We start from the raw sequence: 24374 nt of genomic DNA, 5'->3' as shown, positions 1-24374 counted from the left end.
TATTTTATAAAGTGCCATTTCTATTAGATAAAATGGATTATATTTGCTGTAATTCTCACCACTGAATATGCCTGACTTGGCATTACCAGAATCGTGTAATGAGCCTATTCATATAGCATGGGAGCTTCTATTAAGTGGCAATGGTACTGTCTCCATTTTTGTTTTTATCTAGACCTCTCAAACCACTCTTTGGATTGTCTGTTGGTATTTTCATGGCATCATTAACCATATGATATAACATAGGTTGTTTTTATATAAAAATTATAAATTCACTCTGTACACACACATGCACACCCACTCCTACACCCCTACACACACATTCTAAAATATTTATTGTGTTAGAAATCCATTTAGAACCATTTTTCTCAGACCAGCACCATCAGTGTCACCTGAAAACTTGTTATTAATAGAAATGCAAGTTCTTTAGTCTCACCTCAGACCTAGAGAATTAGAAATTCTGGCAGGTAGAGCCTGATAATCTATGTTCTAACAAGCCCTCCAGATGGCTCTATATAGTCTAATATTTGAAAACCACTGATCGAGGACTGTGTTCTTCATTGTTAATTCCTGACACTATTACAGATGTTAAGATGCATAGAAGCCCCGTCTACTGAAGCACCCTCCCCACCCACGCCATAGCTTTTATTTTTACGTTTGATCAAAATACTTTTCAAAGTAACATACTCAATTGACTGTCAACCAAAGCATTTTTTTTGAGACTGTGGTCAAAGTAATAATTAAGTAGCTAACATTTATTGAATACTAATTATGTGAACACTTGACATGTATGAACTCATTTAATTTTTACAACAACTTTGTAAGGAACTCAGAGAGCTCTGGTAAATTGTTTAAGGCCACAAAGCCAGCAAGTGGCAGACCCAGGTATCAAATCCCTATAGACTGACTCCAAAGCCTTTACCTCTCACTATTCTTTTTGTGTTAGGGTGCTTTGAGAGAATAATTTAATAAAAGTGATCACAAATTAAATAAACATCGATCATATCCTCAATTTCATCAATGACAGATAAGTGATTGATTGATAGATTAGATACTTAGGTTTGTTGTTTATAAAGATTACACTTTTTAAATACCTTTTGTTATCACCATCTTTTTTTCCCCACTTATATTAGAAATAAGGGAGTAATGAACTTTATTGGCCATAATAGAACAAACAGTGGAATTCATGTTGTATTATTAACACATTGGCTGCCACACTAGAAGAACAGAAATTTTCCCTGGGGCCACAGTGTTTTATTATGGAAATAGAATAAAAACTTTGAAAACAAAATTATCCTTTCTAATTTAATGAAAATTTTATTTTTCATTGTTTCCTGTGCATGAGTTATATGCAACTTGAAAAATAGTTCACATGGCTCCCAAGGTGAACAGACGTGTGGATTACATATGCTTCAGGAGGTCCCAGGCTCAAAACTAGCCTGCGTTAAATATAACTCACATGGCAGTTATTGAAAAGAAAATAAAAATTGAATACGAAGACAATGTACTGTTTTGTGTTACTAGCCTCCCAAGTTTCCCTAAGTTAAGATAGTTTTATATTCCTAAGCCATCAGGGAAAGCTTTTCTTTTTCTAATGAATCACAAAGGGAAGCCAGAGCTTGTGTGAGGGCTGGGAGCCCCTGTGTTCCATTTGGGGTCAGCCCTAAGGAATTTCCTGAGCTTTGTGAAGCACAACTAAAAAATCATTGATTTAGCACATTTAAGACAGTTTTCTCTAAGGATTATTTGGTTCCCTTCTCAGGCTGTTATTGAGCAGATACATACAAATGTTGGCTTTTCAAATTATACTTCTGTGATGTGTCAGTATGATTGGCCACCTGCGAGATGATGGAAGTTGTTGATGATTAGGTCAGGGTCTCTAGTTCTAGAATATAAGCTCCGTAGGGCAGAGACTGGTTCTTAATAAACTCAACTGTTCCCCTCAATCTTTTGTTTCCGTTAACAGCCGGAACAAAACCTACCTTTTTAGGAATTTTGATTTGATCATTAGGTTCCTGATGTTTTTTTTTTTTCATAGCACTTTTCAGTTAGTTCTGCTCCCCTACCTCAAAACTGAAATGAGTACTTAACAAGTAAGTTGCTATTATGCTAGGCAAGATCTGTTTATTTTCATTCATCAATAATGAATGCTCTCACCATTTCACAACCACTGAGGCCATAATCAGTTCAGGCAAGGATCATCTATGGATACTAAAACCATCTAGTGAAAGGCTTTTGACATGCAGCATACTAACAGCATCTCAAAAGTATCACTTCATAGTTGATTTATTAATTTATAAAGAAAGAGGACACTTTTACAATGGTGAAATTTGGTAGACACTACCTTAATCAAGACGTCGAACTTGGCATCATCAAATATAGGCCAGACTGACATCATAAGCTTCATGACATGATGCAACGGGAAGGACATGGCCTCATGCATGTAATATTCCTTCCAAACTTGTTTAATCTGAATCTAATCATTAAATAAAACCAGATTGCTGAACTTTTGTAAGACACCTGGTCTGAATTCTTTCAAAAGTTAGCTTCATAAAAAACAAAAAATAGGCTGGGAGCCTATTCTAAATTAAAATAGACTAAAAAAGCATGTCATTTCAATGTGTTATCTTTGATTTGAGTTTAGATAGAAATTAACAACAGTAGATAAAAAGACATTACTGGGACCATTGGTGAAATTTCAGCATGTATGCACGCAAGACAATATTGCACCCATGTTAAATTTCTTGGATGTAGTAATGATATTATTAAATAATTAGGAGTTCTTAGCAGATGCAAGCCGAGATGCACGTTGGTATTCTGTATCAACTTACAAATGGTTTAATTGGAACAGCAAATGGAATTTATGTATGCAGAGAGGCAGTGTGGTGAAATGTTGGCCATTAGTGAACCTGGATAAAGAATGTGTGAATGGAGTTCCTTTTACTACTTGTACAACTTTTCTGTGAGTTAAAATTTTTCAAAATGTTTGGATATAAAGGAGGAAAAAGATAAATAGAAATGAATGCTGTTCCATAACTCGTCACTGGTAGTCATTCTTTGCCACCTGTAGTTAGTGGCTTAGTGATAATTGAGCTAAAATATTATCCATGTGAAGTCAGACTCTTAACAGTGGCCTGACTTTATTTCACTCACATGCTGTGCATTTTAGTTCAGGGCTCTTGTCCCATGAACTTACAGTGAGGTAGTCATCGGCCTGTAATCCTCCTAGTGGCATTGAGAATTATGATTTTCCAACTCATAATAAGCCCAAACTGTGGTTTGGTGAGCTTTTATCACATACATATTTGTAGAATAAATAGAAATACATATATCATTGTGTGACTGATTTTATTCATGGAGATGTAGTGGTTGTTAGTAAAAGGATGCAGTCATGGGACACTTTTTATGTTCTACCTCTCACCTTCTTATCTCACCTTCATGTACCAGCCCTTCCTACAGTGACCAGCTGTGTACAGGCATGACCTGCTAGCACCTGGCCTCAGCTGCAGTACCTTTCACTCATCTTCTTTCCTGGGCATTCTCTGCCACCATCCTACTTCTTGGCACAGATATGAGAGAGTATAAAACCCCATCGGCAACCCAAAAACTTCCGGAAAGCTGGAGGCTGAGTATAAATATCTACTCTCCCATCCCTCAGGTGGACAATCTGAGACGCGTTTTACAGGACTCCTCAGAGGACTCCCAGGAGGATGGAGTCCTAGTTGCCCACATTGCTGAACAGCTCAATATAACACCTTTGAGCTGGCTTTCTTTTCTTCTCTTCATAACTCTTCGTAGTCCCTCAGTACTGTTTCTTGGGATCAGTTCCCAAAATAAATGACCTATATACAAACCTTTGTCATGGGCATTGCTGTTTTTGGCAGGACCTAGGCTAAGGCAATGAAATCTTTGGAATCTTTCTAGTTATGGTTTAAGAGTGTAGGAGTTGTTATTAATGACCACTTTATAAAAGTTCGGGCAGGATCTGGAAAAGGCTTTAGCCAAAGAGTCAGGAGAACCTTTCTTGTTTGGCCTTGGGCAGGTCATTTAACCATCTGGTAACTGGCAAAGCTACAGTGATAGTTAAAAAGAAAACATGTTGGTAAGTCTATAGCATTCTGCTAGCTGGTTATGGGACTGTTGTTCCTGGTATCTAGTAGAAGGTGCCAGGAATAGCAAGATAGCCCTTAAATCTAAAGGTACAAAGAGAGAAAATGAGAATACCAAGAGGAGGACTGGTGGTAGGACTTGGGGTGGGGCATTTGATATTTGAACTGAGACATAAAAGGGAGACATGAGAGTGACACAGAGGCCCATTCTAATTCCTAATGGGGATTGAAATGTAGGAGCAAAGCTATTATCATATTTACATGCCCCGCCACCTAATGTTGCCCTGTTGTCTGTTTTTGTGTGCAATTCCACAGCCTTAGGATGGAACTTGTTAATAAATTGCATCAACCTAATAGGAGAAACTGAAAATGGGGAGCAGTCCCAACTTAGAGGGAAGGGAGAGTAGGGAGGCTGGAAACCAACTGAAGTTTTACAAGTACGGGCTGGTTGTTCATCATAATTACTTGTTTCACTGCACAGCTTGAGGTAATTCTGTGACTTCTGAGTCTTAGTGGTTAGATACTACAGTGACTTAGGGCATAGGCAGTTGATACACTTTCTGCTACAGTAAAGTACAGATGTTGAAGAGCCGATTAAATCCTGTCTCTTTACTGATACCCCAAGGGAACACTTAATGAATGATGCTTCCCTTAAGAAGAAGAATAATTAACAATAGCTGTATTATTCATATTAATTTATAGTTACTGGTTGCTATAATTAATGCTATTTATGAAAATCATCATAATTATAGCATTTTACAATTTACAAAGTATTTTCCCATCCATTTTCTTATCTGAATCTTGTAATATCCCTCTGGCTTAGGTGGGGCAGGTGGTATTTTATAGATGAAGAAACTATGGCCCAGGGAAAAATTTAATCAGACTCCAATCCACCACACTTGGCAATATATTATGCTGTCTATGAGTATGTGGAAATATACTTATGAAATTCACATTTATTATAATATTTTATGTCCACACACAAAAGAATCAAGTCCACTTGGCTCTTAGTTGCCTTCCATAACAATTGAGTTCTACCTTTCCTTGTTATGACCCATTACCCAGAATGTTCACATGAATTTTAAATGTTAGATCTTTTTCTTAATAGTACCAGAATATTTCATAGTTATTAATGCCCTTTGAGATCAAGATGAGATCACCTCTGATAAAAGGATTAGACCCACTGGCTTTAGATAATTTAATCAGACTGGAAATTCAGACTCTGAGAAAAGATAATCAGGCTGTCATATCCCTGTTTTTCTATTTTTGGCTATGGCAAGGCAAATCTCTCAATTTCACAGGGCCATCCTTTAAATCTAGGCCATATAGCCTGATATACACATAAACACACGTGTGCACACTGAGCCTGTGCACACTTGGCTCTTTTTAAATACTGTATCCTAGAGCATTCACTGCTTCCTGTTGTACATCTAGCTGCTTTTACCCAAAGACCTTGGTTTGAAAAAGATTATTGGCTCGACCTGTGCCAGAATCTGTCATTATTCATTCATTTATTCATTCAAAAAATATCCATTGAACACTTACATGGGTCAGGCTCTAAACAAGATTCTAGGAAAACAGGAACAAAACAAATAAAATTCTCACTCTCACGAAGCCTACATGTTCTAGGGGAGAGACTGACAATGAACAGACAAATACATATAGAAGGTATTGTTAGATGGTGGGAGATATTCTTAGAAAAATATGCAAAGCCGGGTGAGAGGACAGGGTAACAAAGAAGAGTCATAACAGTACGTCCAGAATGAGATTATCTTGAGGCTGCTCTAGATGATGTGAAATGTGAAATCCGTCTTTAAAGCGAGCTCTCCAACAAGGAAGCTGACTGTCTCATGAGGTAGGTGGCTATCTAGGTTTGGCTCCAAGGGCCTGGGCCACAGCTTCATAAGCAGTTATGTTAACAGTGTGCCTGGGATATATCAGGTCCAGGAGGAGTTAAGTCATGCTGGCTAAATTCAGAAGAGACTGACCAACACAATCCACCGCATCCCATCAAGTTGCTTTTGTGCAGAGACATTTTAAATAAGTTCCAGGACTCAGGGAAGGTGGCTTGGTGAACAAGCTACTAGGGCAAAAGGAGCTAGTGATCTTAATAGGCAGTGCCATTACACATTATGCCTGACATGGCATCGTCACTAAAAAGATGGATTTACTTCAAGGGTTGTAAGATTTAATGCTAGCCTGTCAGGACACTCTAGTTGTTGTTGTTGTTTATTGTTGTTATTGCTGCAGATATTCTAGTTTCCTGGCTAATGCTTTATCTAAACTCAGGCAGACATGAGCTAGATACTATCTTGGCATTTAATCTTCTTAGACAAGTCCAATCAAGTTGATTAGTTTTTTGTAACTTTATATTATTTCATTCCTATTGAGTCTTACTGAAGATAGTTAGAGCTCTTGATGGAGTCTTAAGAGACACTCACATCATACCTACAAGATCATTCTTATATTGTCACTTTAAAATCTTATTTTCACTTCACCCTGCCTCCAAGTCCTAGGGCAACCTCACTTTTTATTTCCTTGCTCCGAACTCTAGGCAGTTTGCTGTTTTTTTCCCAAACCTGCTCATAATTCCTGAAAAAGCCCTGTGGCAATGTTACTGCCCTATACTCTCCTCTCATTGATTCTGTGTACAGGTAAACAGGCATTGATTTACGAAGTCCATAGGTCCCGACTTCATCATCAGTGCTCACTGCCACTTGCTTCCTCTGCAGCCCTTTGGCCAGAATCTTGAGAGGTCTCTTTCTAGTTCATGTTTTAGGAGCGAGCATTGCTTGGGTCCTGCCATCTCTCTCTCTCTCACATGCACACCTAATAATACCCACCCACCCCCAGACTCCCATGCACTCTCGTGTTTTCAAGTGCTGACTCATTTTTCTGGACTGTCAGTCTCCTTTCCTTGCCCCTTGCTGCTCCAATAAAATGTCATCATTCTTGGCAGTGGTTTCTGAACACAAACAGCTTGTGAGATCTCTTCAAGGTTTTTGCCTCTTAAGTGCGGGGAGGGAGGCATTTATTTTCTTGCGTTCTCATTCCCCCCAAAAGAAAAATGCTTCTAAATAAATGTGTCTAAAGGAAAATCACCTTACATTTTTCAGTTCCCTTATCTGTCAAAAAGAGATAACTTTACCCCCAGTCTATCTCACTGAGATTTTGTAAAAGCTAAAAAATAAATGAGGTGCAGAAAAACTTAGACAAAGCCATAAGAAAACCTGAGAAATTTGAACTTATAACAGTATCAGTGGACATTTCCTTCCTTAACATGTGTGTGTTGCTCCAAGCAGGGAACTCCCGGAGGCAAGACCCTGGAGGAGAGACGCTCCAGCCTGGACGCTGAGATCGACTCCCTGACCAGCATTTTGGCTGACCTTGAATGCAGCTCCCCCTACAAGCCTCGGCCTCCACAGGTGAGCATTGCCCATGAATGTCTCTCCACAGGGAACACCACAAATATTCCACTCCTATCTGAAAGAACAAGCTCCATCTTACTGCCTTTTCATTCTTTCTGATATTGTCAGAGCCAATGGTCTAAAATGTCTTTTTATTTAACGTCAACGTGTGTTAGTTCACTGGCAGAAATTTCTTAAATTGGCTTTATGAGTACTTCATTGAAAATCACACAGTGTTATATAAAATGTTATAAAAATGTAAATCTCTTCTTATTCCATTGCCCTTCTCTTTTTCTAGCTTTGCCTATATGGATATTTTATTACATTTTGTGGACAATCTTCACAAATATGATTTAGCTTGGCTATGGGAGGTTAAGCTGAGGCTATATCTTTTGTAATGAAATTCCCCATGTTGGATATTGGGGTAATTTTGGGTTTTTTTTTTTTTTTGGTCATTGTTGTAAATAATGCTACAAGGGTCATATTGGTGTATATTTTCTTCAGAGCTGTTTCCCAGCCTCAGACTCCTAAGAGTAGGTTTCCTACAATAAGGAGTAAGTGCACTTTATTTACTTTTCTTTCCAAAGGTTATGGATAGCTTATACTGGCACCAGCAATTTGAATATATCAGTTTCTCTTCAAATTGACCAGAATTTTATGATAGCAATTAATCTGTGTTTTTTTAGGTGCAAATGGTGCATTGTTAGCAGTTATTCTTTGCATTTTTTATTCACTTTGGAGCTTGGCTAGTTTTCTCCATCTTTGTTTATTATCTGAGTTTCTGAAGCTGATCTTCCACTGCCAGTGATCATTCCCTGCCTCTCTGAAGTCTTGAGATGGTAAATTTGTTCAGAGCTTCCAAGTCCCCAAAAGACAGCCATCAGAACTCTAGATGCAAACATTGGACAAGCACTATTGTCATTGTGTTTGATTCTTGCATGACGTTTTCTTGACTAAATGACAGTGCGCACAACATTCTGAGTCCCTTTCCAATTCTTGAACAGCAGCTGCTATATTAACAATGGTTTTTCTTGCACAAACTAAAAACCAGTCCTGCTTCTCTGGTGTCAGTCATTTCAACAGTTAGCTGTACATAAGGTTGCAGTGCTTTTGTTTTTAGATACATCCCCATTACCTTTTCTAAACATATAATGGGATTGTTAGCTATGTGGGGGTACAAGGCAAAACATACTAGAGCTTAGCTGTTCCTTAGCTATCTATGCTCTTGGCTCCACCAGTCCTGTCAGCAGTAAAAATGTACTTCATTTCTATAAATATGTACTGAGCTGCTGATATATAGCAGGCTCTGTGGTCTTTTCAGGGAAAAGATAGGAGCAGGAAAGTGGATGGTTAAAAGGAAGAGGAATAGTACTCAGTTGTCATCTTCCAATAGTCCATAATATTATAGAAATTAAACTATGGCCTTGTATTGCAGAAATACAAGGAAGAGAGTGCCACATTCTTTGCAGGTCGCAAAATCTGAGAATTCTTCTCAGAAGACTTTTATGTTCAGCTGGAGGGATGGATAGGGTAATGTTGTTGGAGACAAGAGGTGAAAATAGCTTGAGCCACAGGGTATCAAGCTCCAGGCTGCATTTAGAGAACAGTAAGCAACTTGGTGGTGGCAGACAAAGTCACTGAATGCTTGAAGTGGACTATAGGTCTGGAAGGTTTTCTACTGACAGTGTGTGGGCAAGTTTGAATGTTAGATTAAGACTTTAGCCTGTTTTTTGTAGATTATAGGATTATTTCAAGGTTCTCAAGCAAGGGAAAGCTAAAATTCATTATGAAAACAGAACATAGGAAATGAGATCAACTCTAGAAACATGCAGGAGAATGGGCCCAGGTAAGAGAAATATTCCCCAGCAAGCCTTGCTTACTTCATAGTTTCTGACCATTGTTTGAGGTTCAGCAGTTTTCCAATTCCACTCAAATTCATCAAGCATACTTCCTGAAGACAGCAAGGCACTGACTTTGCCACTGAACTTAGTGTATTATGCCCAAATACTTCCATGCATTCTTCCTCCTATGTATGTATGTATGTATATATGTATCTATCTATCCATCCATCTATTTAGCTTATTGTTTTCTCCCCTCAATTCTTATAACCTAATATATACTGGGGAGATCATGCTTTGAGGTTTTTGCTTAATGTAGTCTTCATTCTTTAAGGCTATGTGTCTACACATGCCTCCCATAAACCACTGCATTTTAATAGGTTTATACAGTAGCTACATTTTGTTTGAGCAATCATTCTGAGCACACAGATTCATAATCACCAGTGTTTGGACAGTACTGATTATGAAGCACTTTCACATCTATTCTTACTTGATTGAGATAAAGATATCTCAACTCTGAGATATACACATGGTGTGTTTATTTCATGGATGAGGAAGCTAAGACTCACCAAGAAGAGAAGTGATTTGTCTCTGGCCATGTGACTGCTGTGTGAGTACAAGTGGACTTTGGGTTTAGGCCTGGGCTTGATTTTAAGTTGACACTTGAGGTGTGTCAAGTTTTGTTTCGTTGATTTTACTATTGACAGAAACTATAAAATTAGTCACAGGAGTGACCATGTCCCTTGAGTATGGCTTTCCTGTAGAAAGAAAAACATTCACACATTTAAAAAAGAATTATGTTAGCCCTTAAGTAGAATAAGTTCATAATTAGGGTAAAATCTATTTTCGATGTGCCTGCTCCATTCAGAAATTAAAGGATGATCATTCTAATTCTTCTTCATTATTCTAATTTAGGAAAGCAAGAGGTAATTGGGAGATATAGCCCATCCTTCTGAATTTGGTGGAACTGAGTTGGATATGGTAGTATTTATTGGTTAACATAATTATATGCTGTGAGAACAATAATCACACACTTAAAATATCAAAAATACGTGCCAAGAGAAGATGTCTGCAGTAGACTGTGTTGTGTTGTAATTAAAAGGTACTTGAAAAGTCATGGAAATGTAGACTGTTAATGCCCAACTTTGATGTTTCCATTTTTTATCCAAAGCAAATTTCAAAACCTATTGAGTCACCTGAATACTTAAAGTAGGCTAGTAGGTCTGTTAATTGCCATTAGTCAAGCATGCATTGTGTGCTTTCCTGAATCTACCCCTTAATCACTTTTGTAAAGCTGCTTTGACTCATGGGTTTAGGGAAAAGGACATGTATGTGGAATGTTAGTACAGTAAGCGGTTCTGGGGAGCTCCATCTGCATACAATTGTGAAACATGTCTGAGCTCTTGAAAATGGGTTTTACTAAAGCATTTTCTACCTCATATTCAAAGGAGCATTTTTCACTCCCATATTTCCTGACTTTAGTTCTGTTCACTTATTTATCCGTATTATTGATTTGGGATTATGTGGCTTAATTCCACACATTCATCCATTCATTGACTTAACGTTTGTTGAAATCCTACTATGGATTTCAACAAACCCAACAAATTTTCAAACCCTTTGCACTCGAATGTAGAGTGTGACTCGACACGGCTAGCAAAAATTATAGAGATTAAAATTACTCTTTGAATGTATCAATAATTTGAAATATAAAAAAATCCAAATAAATAAGTTTGTATGAAAAGAAACTCCAGTTTTTTATTTTGCTGCCGCACTTTGTAGAATCTGGGGTATTTAAAAAATTAAATCCCGAGTAGAATAAAGGAATCGAGAAAAAAGCAAGCAAGTGCAAAGGGTTAATTATTGGAGGTATAGAGGTTAGTATCAACATGTCCTTGCTTTGGAGTAATTCTTAATCCTACAGAAGAGATAAGCATATATACAATCCTAAGGGAAACAAAGCAAGGGCTTCCATGTGCTAGTTATAAAGTGGCTCACCATGTGTTGACATTGCTGGAAGATAAAAAAGAATATCAACATTATATTTACACCTTTCAGTGCCAGGGAGGGCTGCATAGAACAGGTAGCATTCGAGGTCACTTGGCTTCATGTGTCATGGGAAGGGTATGGGATTTAAGGTGCAAGAATAACAGGAATGAGAAAGTCAAGGAATGTTGAAAGCAAATACTTTGTTTGAAGAAAAAGCTAGTTTAATAGAGTATGAGGAGTGTAAAGGGGAATGACAGATGAAAAAAATCAAATGTACTTAGTACCTAAGTAGCCCTCATTATGCCCAAGGGCTTTCAGAGTAAAAAGAAACTTAGGGGGATAGCCACAGAGTTTCTGGCTGCAGTGGATTTGGGGGTAACACCTTTAGCATATGAAAAGTATGTAAATATACATCCATGACACTGCATAGATTTATGCAATTAAACTACCTTAGTGTTTGAAACTAAAACATTTAAAAATGTATGTAGTAGGGAATAGTTTTAAAAGAACACATGTGAGAAGTTTGGAGCTGATCTTGGGGTGAATTGCAGATAATACCGTAATCACGGAGCATCAGAGCTTGAGTGAGCCTTCCAGTTCATGTAGCCAAAGTCTTACTTTACTGAAAAAACATATTTGACCAGAGAGAAAAGACCATTGCTCACTGAGGCTCAGGGGCAGTCTTAGTGATAGTTTTTCTTTTCCCTGAACCGTGACCTAATATTTCTCTGTGATGATAACAGCAACCAAGGGACAGTTTGGATCCTTTTAGTATCACAATTAGTTTATTCCAAAATGTCTCTCTTTTATGGAACTTTCTTTAAAATGTGCCTTGGACACATTAAAAAGGATTAAATATATCAAAAACATATCACTAAGGTGAACAGAAAATTTATGACAATATGGCATCCTTAAGTTAATGTATATATAAACCCCACCCATTGGGTGTCATTTGTTAATATTTGTTAATAAGTACAGTGTAGACTCTTTGGAGAAGCTACACAGGGGGTTGGACTGAAATTCTGTCTATTTCTATGAAGATAAGGGAACAACCATGGACTTGAGATTTTTTTTTTAATTTTATTTCAGGAAAATATGAGAGTACAAACATTGTGGTTACATTTTATATCTTTGCCTCTCCCTAGAAAGGGTTCGAGGTATGCCCTTCACCTCCACAATATTCACCACATCCCTCAGTTGTGAGTAGACTCACAGCTGAGGCACGCGCTGAGATTTTTTTTTCCCTTCTCTTGACAGAGCCAGAGGTAGGGTGCTGGTCTTTTAATTCCTAGTACAAGGCTATCTTTCCTTCTCCACATTGAATTTGGAAGGGTTGGAACTGGTACCTGGGTGACTTGGAAGAATTTTCAATTACCTTGTATTAATATTTGATGATAACTAGGGGCATAATAATTTTTTAATCAAGTTGCTTTTAAATTGATGAAATGCGATTTCACTACCCTTATGTAGGCTAGTGTGATACTGCGAAATGAGAAATTGTGTGTGTGTATGTGTTTGTGTGTGTATATATATATCTGCCCTGGTTCCTGATGACACAGTGTTCTTAAAACGTTTGCAATTTCCTAAGTGGTAGGGGTGCTGGGAACATCTTTTGTGCTAATATTATTTTGTCATTGACTCCTGTTCCTGACACAGAGCCCCTACATCCCTTGGAATTTCCTGAGTGATAGAAGCATCTTTGGTTCTAATGAGGCAGCCCCTGATGGGCTCCTAGATTCAGGCTATTCACCAGAAAGACCAAGCTATGATTAGAAGCTTGGAACTTTTATCTCCACCCCCATCCTCTGGGGACAGGTGAGGGGCTGGAGATTAAATTAATGATAGATCATACCTATGTTTTGAAGTCTCTATGAAAATCTCTAAAAGATGGAGTTCAGAGAGTTTCTAGGTTGGTGAACACATCCATATGCCAGGAAGCTGGTGTACCCCAACTCCATGGTGACTGAAGCTTCTGTGCTCAGGACCCTGCCAGACGTAGCCCTATGGATCTCTTTATCTGGCTGTTCATCTGTATCCTTTATCACATCCTTTATAATAGACTGGTAAATGTGTTTCCATGAGTTCTGGGAGCCATTCTAGCAAATCATCAAACCCATGGAAGCAATCACAGGAACCCCCAATTTGTAGCCAAGTTGGACAGAATTGTGGGTAACTGGATGACCCCCTACTGGTGATTAGATAAAGGGTGACCCCTTACTTGTGATTGGTGTCTTCAGTGGGCAGTTAAGACTGAGCCCTTAACCTGTGGAGTCTGTAGTAACTCCAGGTCGGTAGTATCAGAATGGAATTGAGTTGTAGGACAACTATGTGGAGGCAGAGAATTGGTTGATCCGTGACGAAATCCCACACATTTGGTGTCAGAAGTGAAGTATTCTGTGAGTTGTATACAGAAGACAAGTGAGTTTTTCCTCTTCAACTTATATGAAAAAAATTGGAGAGATTTTGAGGCTAGGAACAGAGTGGAGTGTAGTTTGATAGCCTAGTTTCCAAATTTGCCATCGGAAGGAACACTGTCTCCTCAACTGCATGTGACCACCTCTCTAGAAAGAGCTCCCTTTGTATGAACCTGTCCATGTTGCTAGTCTGAGCTTCTCTTTCATTATTTCCAAATGAGCAAGGTAACTACAAGCCATCCCCCTTTTGCAGAGATACAATATTGTTCTGGAGCTATAAGAAATAAGATGTTGGCTCACAGCAACAGTTCACATAATCCTTCCCATTTCATTTTGGGATTGTTAGCTGTGTCTGGAGTTTGCTTTAAAGTTTCAAGACTTTGAGGGTTTGGGGCTGATCCTTTCTGAATGCTGTTTATCCTATAACTGACATGTTTAACTTCTTCACTTAAAACATTTAAAAATTATTGTAATTTCCTAGTCTGTTTGGAAACTGAGTACTTAAATGCTGGATGGCCATTCAGACGAGTTTTTAATTGCAATCCCAACGCTCCCACACTGGATTCCTTTGATACAGCAATAATCTATGAGGCAACCTGAGAAATTATTTCAGGTATGTGTGTTGTATTGAAGGCTTTTCATTGGGAATTCATGTGGCCTTAGGGCTTGGATGTAGTGTAATCAGGGTGGAGTCATGTGGTGCCCTGGATCTTCTATTCTCTGTGCTCTGTGTTCTAGCTTGCAAAAGCGATGAGCAGCTGCAGGGGAGATTAATTAGTAATTAAATTGTTAATATTTCATATTATTCAGTGCAACCCAAACATGTAGGCTACTGGGAGATGAAAGCTATAACATGCTGATAGTGTCTGATGAGACATAGAGTGTCCCTACATACTAAGGACTTTACTGTTTTTTGGTTAGGCTTCTTGGAATTAAGATAGGAAGTGGCTATTACTTTGCTGAAAAAGAGAATAGGTATGGATATTGTCATCTTCCTCTTCCCATATTCTCCTGGGAAAAATTTAGGAGCCTTCCATGATTTGCCAAGAAATGGACTTGTCTATATATTTGCATTGTCTGCTTAGTAATAACTTTATTTGAGAGCTATGGTACAGGTTGAAACATTATAGAAATCTCATGTATAAGATATTAAATGGAATACAGTAAAATAAAATGTGCAAAATATCATTTTAAATGAAAAAGTGATCTAACTCTTTGCAATGCCCATGTTTTGTTTATAGGATCTGGGTCATTCTGAATTAGTCTGTACCTGCCAGAAAGCTTCAACAGTTAAATAACAATGAGGTGGGGGTGGAAGAGTGGTTAGCTGACTCAGAGTTGCATGCCACGGCTTTTATGATGGGCAATTAATTTTTAGATTGTGTATAATTGCATTTCAATAACATTTATACCTCCTCTTTCTGTTTTAGAAGATGTGTTTATGTCATCTGTGACAAGCATAATCAAAGTTAGCTTTAAATAAACTTTGTTTTGAGTGCCACGAAAAGAAACATTTTTAGAGTGAAAATTTAGCCTGACTATCTACCTTACATTACATCTCTACAAAACTTTTATACAAAAATGTCCATTTCTCATGGCCCAGTGTAGGAGTCTGCTTTGACTGTATGCTAGCTCCTAGCAGTGCTGGGGCGGAGAGCCCTGGGGTGCTCCTCCTGCTGAAGTCTGCAAGGGGTGTCTTCTGTGCCACTCCAGCCATGGGCCTGTGGTAGCTCTGAACTGGGATTTGTGTGGCAGACCTTGAGGTGTCCTTGGCTCAGAGATGATTGTGTTACAATACATGGAACCATTCAATCCAGGCATTGGTTTCAAAAGAAACAAACAAAGCTGCCTGTTGAGTATCTCTATTTTACAGCAGCTTCATAGTGGAAATAATCAGCCCTATGTCTATGCAGACGCACACATCACATTTGTGAAATTAAAGAGTGTTCTCGTCAGGACTGGTTTCTCTATTTCTTTCTTCCTCTCCCACTGTTTAAATATCTATTTTGGTAGTAGCCTTGGTCTGAAACCCCATGGTCCTTTTTCTTTGTTAACTTTAAAAACAAACAACAAAATACAAATCTAGCTATGTTTTTTACTCAAGATTTGATTTAACCATGGCAAATACATAGGGTGGTTGTGTTTCAAGAGAAAAGAAATCATATCTCAGATAATCTATAGTTGTTGTTTTATCCATTTTGATACCCATTTCTTTATATGCTTTATAGCCAAACTAAAGTATAATGATGATAAGGATAGTCTCTAGCCAGAAGGTTAGAGGTGGTTAATAACCAGTCCTACATATCACTATTTGTCACGGTGAGTAACTGGTCTGCCCTCCACACAAAATATCACATTGGAATTTAACTGCTAAGACTCTTTTCACACTGTGGAAAAATTGCCAGGAAAGTTAAACACTGCCTCTCAGTGCATATATTAATTACAAATATAAAACTTTAATGTATGTGTCATAATTTGAGCATGCGTATTTTCTTATAAAACTGTAAAGTGGAATTGTGTTGAAATAAAAGATACAAATTGGTCAGATACTGCTGTTGAGCCAGCATTTACAATTTTCATTTATAAATGCAGATAAAGTCATTTGTAAATTTTTGAATTTGTTTCTCTGCTTTGGACCCTGGTCCCACACCCAAATATGCTCCTAAGCTATATTGTCATATTGAGGTTAAAGACCATAGAAGATTAGATTGTGTTTCACTGCACTGAATCTCAAATTACTGAAATGTAAACTTAAAATTCTGGAAATTTTACCTCATAGAGTATACTTTACAGAGATAATATAAAACTAAAATGCTGTAAGCTTGAATAGCAAAGAAATAATTGTGATAAATACCAGACTGTGAAGTCCCTGAGGTAAGATTATCATTTGTTTTCCAGCACATACGAGGCACACAAATTTATGTTGGCTGAATAAATAAATTAACATCATCATCTAGACATATCCACTCTAGAATATGCTAAATAGTCCAACCTGGAATTGACATGGAGTTAGTACATGACAGAGTTATAGCTGATTTCTGATTTTTCTATAATGAATATGTATTTGCATTAATAAAAAATAAGTACAGCTGAGGTAAATGATTTTTTGCAAAAAGCAACATAATGATAGCTACTTATTCATCTAAATTTTCAGTTTTACCCCTATGTTGCTTTATATCACTTGAAGGCAATGTACTTTGTTTAGAAGATGATATTATCATGAGTTACAATTCAGTACCAAACCCATTTTCTTATTATTGAGGTAATATAAGAAATAAACATCAAGTCTTTTTCTGTATCCACTACAGACCTGATGAAAACAGAGGACTATTATGTTACTTTCTTGAACGAAGATCGATATGATAAATTCTTTGATACAGTAACAGGAGATATAAGGTTACTGACTGATGGAATATATGCTTCCTATTTTTAGGAAATAAAAAAAAATGCCTGAAGAATTATTATATGATTCTTTTGCTTAGACTGCTAGGAAGCTCTCATTCATTAGAGGAAACCTCTAAGATTCATCTCCTCCTTCGTTTACCAAGTTATTTCTGATACCTCTTGACTCGGTATTTGAAATATGATCAGTATATGCCAATTATAAATCATTTCAAAATGAATTAATTGTCTAAATCTAAGTCATGCTTTTCAAATGGAGATAAACTTTGTGTGTATACACATATACATGTACACATATATGTATACATCTTTAAAAATATATAAACTTCAGACTTTTTTTTAAAGAGATTATTGAAATTCTAAATGGATTCTTTGCTTATATTGATGGTAAATAATGGATCCATTAAAGTAACATATTCTGCTTGTGTAAATAAAATATAAGATTTAAAGTGGGTTAGAGAGCTAGAATATTTATTTGTTCCTTTTAAGAAATGTGGTGTTTTAGAAAGCTTGAAGCACTTATAGTCAGATGTGTAAGCCCATAACCTGAATCATTTGTGAAGTATCTTGAACTCTTTCTAATTCCATCTTGATATTGTACTGCCTATATGAAAATACTGGAAAATGTTACTTCTTAGATACTGCTAGAGGTGCTAAGTTTCTTAGCCTTAAGGAATCTCCTTGGCTGTCTCCACAATCCAGCTGACACAGTTATGTTTTATTTCCCTAATGGCCAGCTCTTCTTAACTTGATGCTTACCAAGGCAGTAAAAGCCAGGAAACAATTTTTATAAACAGCATCCTGATTGACTTAATATTCTATGTAATATTAATTTTAGAGCTCCTATTCTCATCAGCCAGTCTAGCATAGCTAGAGTTATGATGTTTAACTTTGTTTACGGGAAAGCTTACTTTTATAGTCACTTGTGGATCAGACCTCACAACCAGCCAGGAGGCAGGGGTGGGGGAAGGAGAAGGGGAAATCAGGGTGGTCTGTTTGCAGCTGTGCTAGCACAAGTTTCCTGGAGTAACTTCTGAGGGAAGGGTGTGGATAGAGATATACCATTCAGGGTCATCAGCTTTCTACTACTATTGATCATAATACATGAGTGGAAGATAAAGAAACAGTAGAATTTGTGGCTGAAGAGATGGGAAAAAAGGCTGATCTGTATCTTGAAAACTGTGACTCGTTAAGGGTGACTTGTTGGGAAGAGAGATTGGGATTCAAGAAGGTGGCCATGTGTTTGTATTTCACAGAGCTATTTGGATTCTTTCTCTTTATTCATCATTTGGCTCATTTGCTCATGTATTCCTTTATTCACTAGCTATTCATTGAACATAAGTCTCTGTTGGATTGTTGAAAGATATTAAAGAAGACCTAAATACATGGAAACGGATCTTGTGTTCATTGCTTAGAAGACATAATGTTGTTAAGTGGTCAGCTTCCCAGTTTGATCTATAGAACCAAAGCAATCCCTATCAGAATCCCAGCTGGCTGCTTTGTAGGAATTGACCAGCTTATCCTGAAATTTATATGACATTAAGGAGACCCAAAATTTTCAAAACAATCTAAAAAGATGAGGATAAAGCTGGACGACTCATACTTTCCAATTTCAAAACTTACTACAAAGCCACAGGAATCAAGCAGTGTGGTACTGGCATAAGATAGACATATAAAACAATAGAATAGAATTGAAAGTCTAGAAATAAACCATTATGTTTATGGTCTATTGATATTCAACAAGGTGCCAATACATTTAAATGAGGAAAGAATTGGTTTTTCAACAAATAATGATGGGACAATTGGATAGCTACATTCGAAAAGACGAGTTGGACCCCTACTCCATATCATATGTAAAAAATGTATTCATTAACTCAAAATAGATCAACGACATAAATATAAAAGCTAACTTTTAGAAGAAAACATAGGGGTGATGTTCATGACCTTGGATTAGCTGGTAGTTTCTTAGACATGATGCCAAAATCACAGAAAACTAAATAAAAATGGATAACTTGTACTTCATCAAAATTAAATACTTTTTATGCTTCAAAGGACACCATCAAGAAAGTAAATGGCCAACCCATGAAATTTGCAAATCGTATATCTGTTAAAGGACTTATATCTAGAATCTATTTAGATTCTTAGAACTCAATAAGAACAAAAGTCCCATTAGATAATGGACAAAGGATCTGAACAGATATTTCTCCGAAGATATACAAGTGGGTGATAAGCGTAGAGAAAGAAGATGGACATATTTAGTCACCATGGAAATGCAAATCAAAACCACAATGAGATACCACTTCACACATCTAAGATGGGTGTAATAAAAAAGACAGACAATAACAGATGTGGATAATGAGGCAGAGAAATTAGAACCATCTACATTGCTGGTGGATTGTAAAATGGTGTAGCAATTTTAGGAACAATCTGGCAATTCTTCAAAAGATGAAACATAGTTATCCCATGACCTAGAAATTCTATTCCTATGTATATATCCAAGAGAATTAAAACATATTGCAACACAAAAACCTGTACAGGAATGTTCACAGCAAAATTATTCATAATAGTTCCAAAGTGGAAACAACCTAAATATCTATCAATTAATGAATGGACAAACACATATGATATATCCATAAAATTGAATATTATTCATCCATAAAAAGAAACTAAGCTCTGATACATGCTACCATGTAGATGACCTTGAAAACATTGTTATACATAAGAAGCCAGACATAAAAGACCACATGTTTTATGCTTCCATTTACATGAATAGGCAAATCCATAGACTCAGAAAGATTAGTCATTGCCAGTGGCTGGGGGGGGGGAGGGGAAAATATGGAGTGACTACTAATGGGTATAAGATTTCTTTTGGGATGCATAAAATATTCTGGATTTAGATAGTGATACTGCTTCACAATTCCTTCAGTATGCTAAGAACAAATAAATTTTGCATTTTAAAGGGTAGATTTTTATGGTGTCTGAATTATATCTCAACTAAAAACTTTTAAAAAAAGACACTTTGTTGAGCAATTTGCCTGTAATACATAGATGGCCTTGGGAATGGCCCCCTCTCTAAGGAAGCTAACCGGCTATTGGGGGAAACTGCAAACTAACAATTACAGTAATGAGTATACATCCTAAGGAAGATGAACATTTAGGTTGCTGCCTTAACAGGAAGAGACAGAAATCTGCCTGGTTGATCATGGAAATTGTTGGTGCCTCTTATCCTTACTTAGATAGGAATCATCTACAGGAAGGATCAGATTTCTGTGCAGCTCAAGAAAGCAGAACAAAGACTGGTATTTAGAAGCTGAGGAAGGCAGTCAGCAATATAAGGTCAATGTTTTTCTAACAGAAATGATGGTTAGCATTCAGTGTAGGCTGCCTCAGAAGATGGCGAGTTTACCTTCATTGGAGTCATGTGAAATGACACACTGGCACTCACCAGGTTAATTATTTAAACTCTTTAAAACTCAGTGTTTTGAGTTGATAACACATCTCAGAGTTGACATGAGGACCACATGGAATAATAAATGTGTTTTATATGAGAATACACTGTCTTGTACATAATAAACACTGTTATTACTGATGCTCTCACCACCATCATCATTATCAAATGAATTTTGGCAGAAATGCTGGGAAAGGAATTCAGGCAACAGATGGGAGAATTGATTTGAATGATGCTAGGATTTCGTGGTACTCTCGTTCTTGGTTACAGAACTCCAAGAACTCTCATTCTTGGAGTTTTCTGTTCCCTGATATAAAACTTGGAAGAAAAAAAAAAAAAAAAGGACAGAAGACCTTCATTCTGTTCCAAGCCCCCACATTGACTATTTCTGTGCCTAAGGCAAATTATTCAACCTTAATCATAGCTTTGCACAGTTTGCCTTATCTGGTATAAATGTTTCGTTTACTGAAATAGTCACTGACAAGACCCTCTGATGACTTTGGAAGACAGCCCCTGTCAATATCAATAGAACTCTGGTGAACACTGAGAAAGGTTATAGGTGAAACACTGTCAGGGTCATGCAGGAGACTTTACTTCCTCGCTTTTCATGGAACAAGCCATCCCTTAAAAACAAACAGCTTGTTTAGACCTCTAGACATAATTATTTAAGATGACTTAAGAGGTCCAAGACATTCATGATTGGCTAAGATATCTAGTAGAGTCACTACCTCTTTCTGAGTTTGTTTCAATCTGTGTTTGTTTCAATTAGTTTGTAATATGGACTTATGGAAATAGATGATCTCTCATATCCATTCTAGCTTGAGTTGGTGTCACTGACTTTTGTCCTGTATTAAAGAAAAAAAACTACATTGATACACCTTTCTATGCTTTTGTTATGTCTCTATAGAAGATTTTGTTTTAAGATTGGGGTTGGAGTTTATATAGGAGTTGTTATATGCAACGAGAGGAAAGTATCTACAAATTAACGGACCAACTTCATGTTCTTCAAGATAATTTGAACCCGAATTCATTGTGTTCAGGATAATTGGAACTAAACTTGTAGCATTTAGAGTTATTCAAATAGTAGGCAGTATATTGTAGTAATTAAAATCATGGATTTTAGGACCAGACTACCCTGAATTCATATCCCAATTCTATCACTTTCTAACTGTATGGCCTGGGATAAGTCACTGAAACTTTTTGTGCCTCAGTTTTTTCATCTCTATAATAAAGATAATTATAGTATCTATCTCTCAGGATTGTAAGAAAGACTAAATGAGTTACCATGTATAAAGCACTTAAAACAGTGTTTGGCATATAGTTAGCACTATATGCATTAGCAGATCTTATTGGGAGCTGGATGCTTATTCTTAAATTGTCTGAGTTATTGCTTCTATGTAAAAAGATCGATTTATAAATTTGGTCTGTGATATCCTATCCAACTCTCTGAAACAGATTATCTCCCTCATTTAAACTGGGCATCATTCATATGATATCCAAGGACATCGAGCTGTTCTTGTGCTTTGCCCAGCCCCTTTGGTTGTGTCAGTGGTTTCTAATGCATGGACTCAATAGCCAGAGCTAGAGCCATAACCAGTCTTGTCCTGTCGACACATGCAGAAATTGTCAGCATCTGTTTCTGTGGATTATAAAGTAATGCCTTTGGCAATTGAACAAGGTTCACTGAAAAATAAAAATCATGTCTCATAGATTATGAACTTGTCACAATTTACTAAACCTATCATTGACCTCTGAGTGTAAATTTTTCTTGTTATACATCACCTGTCCAGAGACTAAAGCTTGTAAAGCAATGGTTAAAGCTATTGCTCATCAGCCTGGAGGGCTTATTAAACTGCATTGCTGGGCTCCACCCCTTGTTTCTGATTCAGTATGTCCAGAGTAGGGCTCTGTAATTTGTATTTCTAAGAAGTTCCCAAATGTTGCTATTCGGTGGACCATACTTTGTGAATCCTTGAAAGCTTCTTATCAAATTTTTGTAAGCTGCACCCACTTCCTCCTTTCTCTCATCCCTACAGCTGCATACCCCTAAGGCTTGCTCTAGTGTTAACCACGGACACTAGTTTTATGTCTTCATTTTCTAGAGGAAGAAACTGTAGCTTACAGAAGTGTCTTTCCCTGGTTACATAGTGCATTGACATAATCTAAAAAATGTCTTTAAAAAAATGGGAATCTTTTATACCTGCAATTCTTTTTTTTATTTTTAAAATTTTTATCATTATTAATTGACAAACTGCATAGATTTATAGTGTAGAGCATGATGTCTGATTATGTATACATTGTGGAATGGCTAAGTCAAGCTAATTAAACTATCCATTACCTATGGTGAGAACATTTCAAATCTCTCTTAACAATTGTATAGTATGCTTGCATCAGCAATTCTTGACTAAGCATTTAGATTTAGAAAACTGAATTCTGATTCTAGCTCTGCCATGTTTAGAAGCATCAGTGTCAATTGTTTTATCTCTCTGAACCACATTTTCTTTGTCCATGGTATTAATACGTCCTCTACTTATCATACATGGTTTTGTGAGAAGTAAATGGCATGCTGTGCATTAAAGTGCTTTGTAAACTGAAGTACTATACAAATATTATTTTTCATACTAATCCCCATTATCAGATGTAGTATCTTGTTAAACATAATCTATTTTATGATAGGCACATGCTTCCCCCGCTCAGATAGAGTAAATATTGACTTTTCTAACTGTTTTCAGGGAGAAAATAGTGTATTATAAACTACTTGCCTTTTGTACAGAATCCTTTTATTTCCTTCCTATGTTGCTTTCTCTCCTAATCTCTGGTTTTTGAAGTAAACAATTAGAAGCTTCTTATTTAGCCATTTATGCTTCTAAACACTTTCATATTATGTGAGATGTGATCAAACACATATTCATATACTATGGATTTTCTCCTAATATCCTTTTATCTAAGATACCCTACAAGTCACATTTATTAAGAATGAAATAAGTGAGATGCTGTTTTGCCAGAAATGCATGTTTTTGACATTTGGCATTGGGAAGAGAATTGGGTTGAACCAAGAACAACAAATTCTTTCCCAGTTGTACAACCAATAGGTTGTGTTAGGTCAGTCAGTTCCTCTATCTAAGCCCCAGGTACCCATTTATAAATGGGATTGGTTCTTTTTCATTCCTTCCATTCTCAAATTATAAGTTCTTAGAGTGATAAGACAATTTTTAGATGATATCCCTTGCATTCCTGAGGAAGTCTGGACAGAGTATCTCCATTGACCTGGCTCTATTCTGGTAAGATGTATTCCCATTCATGCCTCCGGTCTAACCACTGTTTGCATCGGAGCCTGATGCAGTAAAGCTCCTCCATGTCTTTCTTTCAGGCTGTGACTGATCTTCACTGGGACCCTCTGGATTCCTTAGAGCTTGTGTTTCTGTTAGTATGATTGGAAATGGAAGAAGACTGTGACCTGTCATTGATCCCATGGAATAGAGATGTTGAGGGGTCGGGAAGTCCTGGGGTGGAGAGGTGTTCATGTTTTTTGTGAGTTTCTCCCTTCATTGATCTTCAGAGGATCTCCCTATTAATGCATAAGAAGTATTAATTCTCTTTTGCAATCAATTGTTTAAAAACAACCTGGCTTAAAATACATATTTTCTCATAGTCCTTTGTAAGTCAGGAGTCTAGGGACAGTTTAGCTGGATTATCAACATATGGTCTCTCATAGGGCTGCAACCAAGGTATTGGCCCACAGTCTGCATCTAGAAGCTCAACAGGAGAAGAAT

At 37.0% G+C, this 24374-nt stretch overlaps 1 protein-coding gene across 8 annotated transcripts in view; it reads left to right on the top strand.

The window, feature by feature from the left end:
• The window catches only part of LPP (LIM domain containing preferred translocation partner in lipoma), a 669323-nt gene that overhangs the window by 319395 nt on the left and 325554 nt on the right, over positions 1 to 24374 (top strand). For 6 of the 8 annotated variants that reach the window (XM_076003023.1, XM_020286688.2, XM_020286680.2 and 3 more), the window contains one exon: positions 7406 to 7531. In XM_076003023.1, the coding sequence (XP_075859138.1) occupies positions 7406 to 7531 (126 nt within the window). The remainder of the gene's footprint in view (positions 1 to 7405; positions 7532 to 24374) is intronic. The other 2 variants (XM_076003032.1, XM_020286687.2) reach the window with 1 other exon arrangement.

Source organism: Microcebus murinus, chromosome 1 (genome assembly GCF_040939455.1).
Source record: "Microcebus murinus isolate Inina chromosome 1, M.murinus_Inina_mat1.0, whole genome shotgun sequence".
Lineage (NCBI taxonomy): Eukaryota > Metazoa > Chordata > Mammalia > Primates > Cheirogaleidae > Microcebus > Microcebus murinus.
The sequence above is the reverse complement of the archived record's forward strand: the minus strand, read 5'-3'. Positions and strand labels throughout refer to the sequence as shown.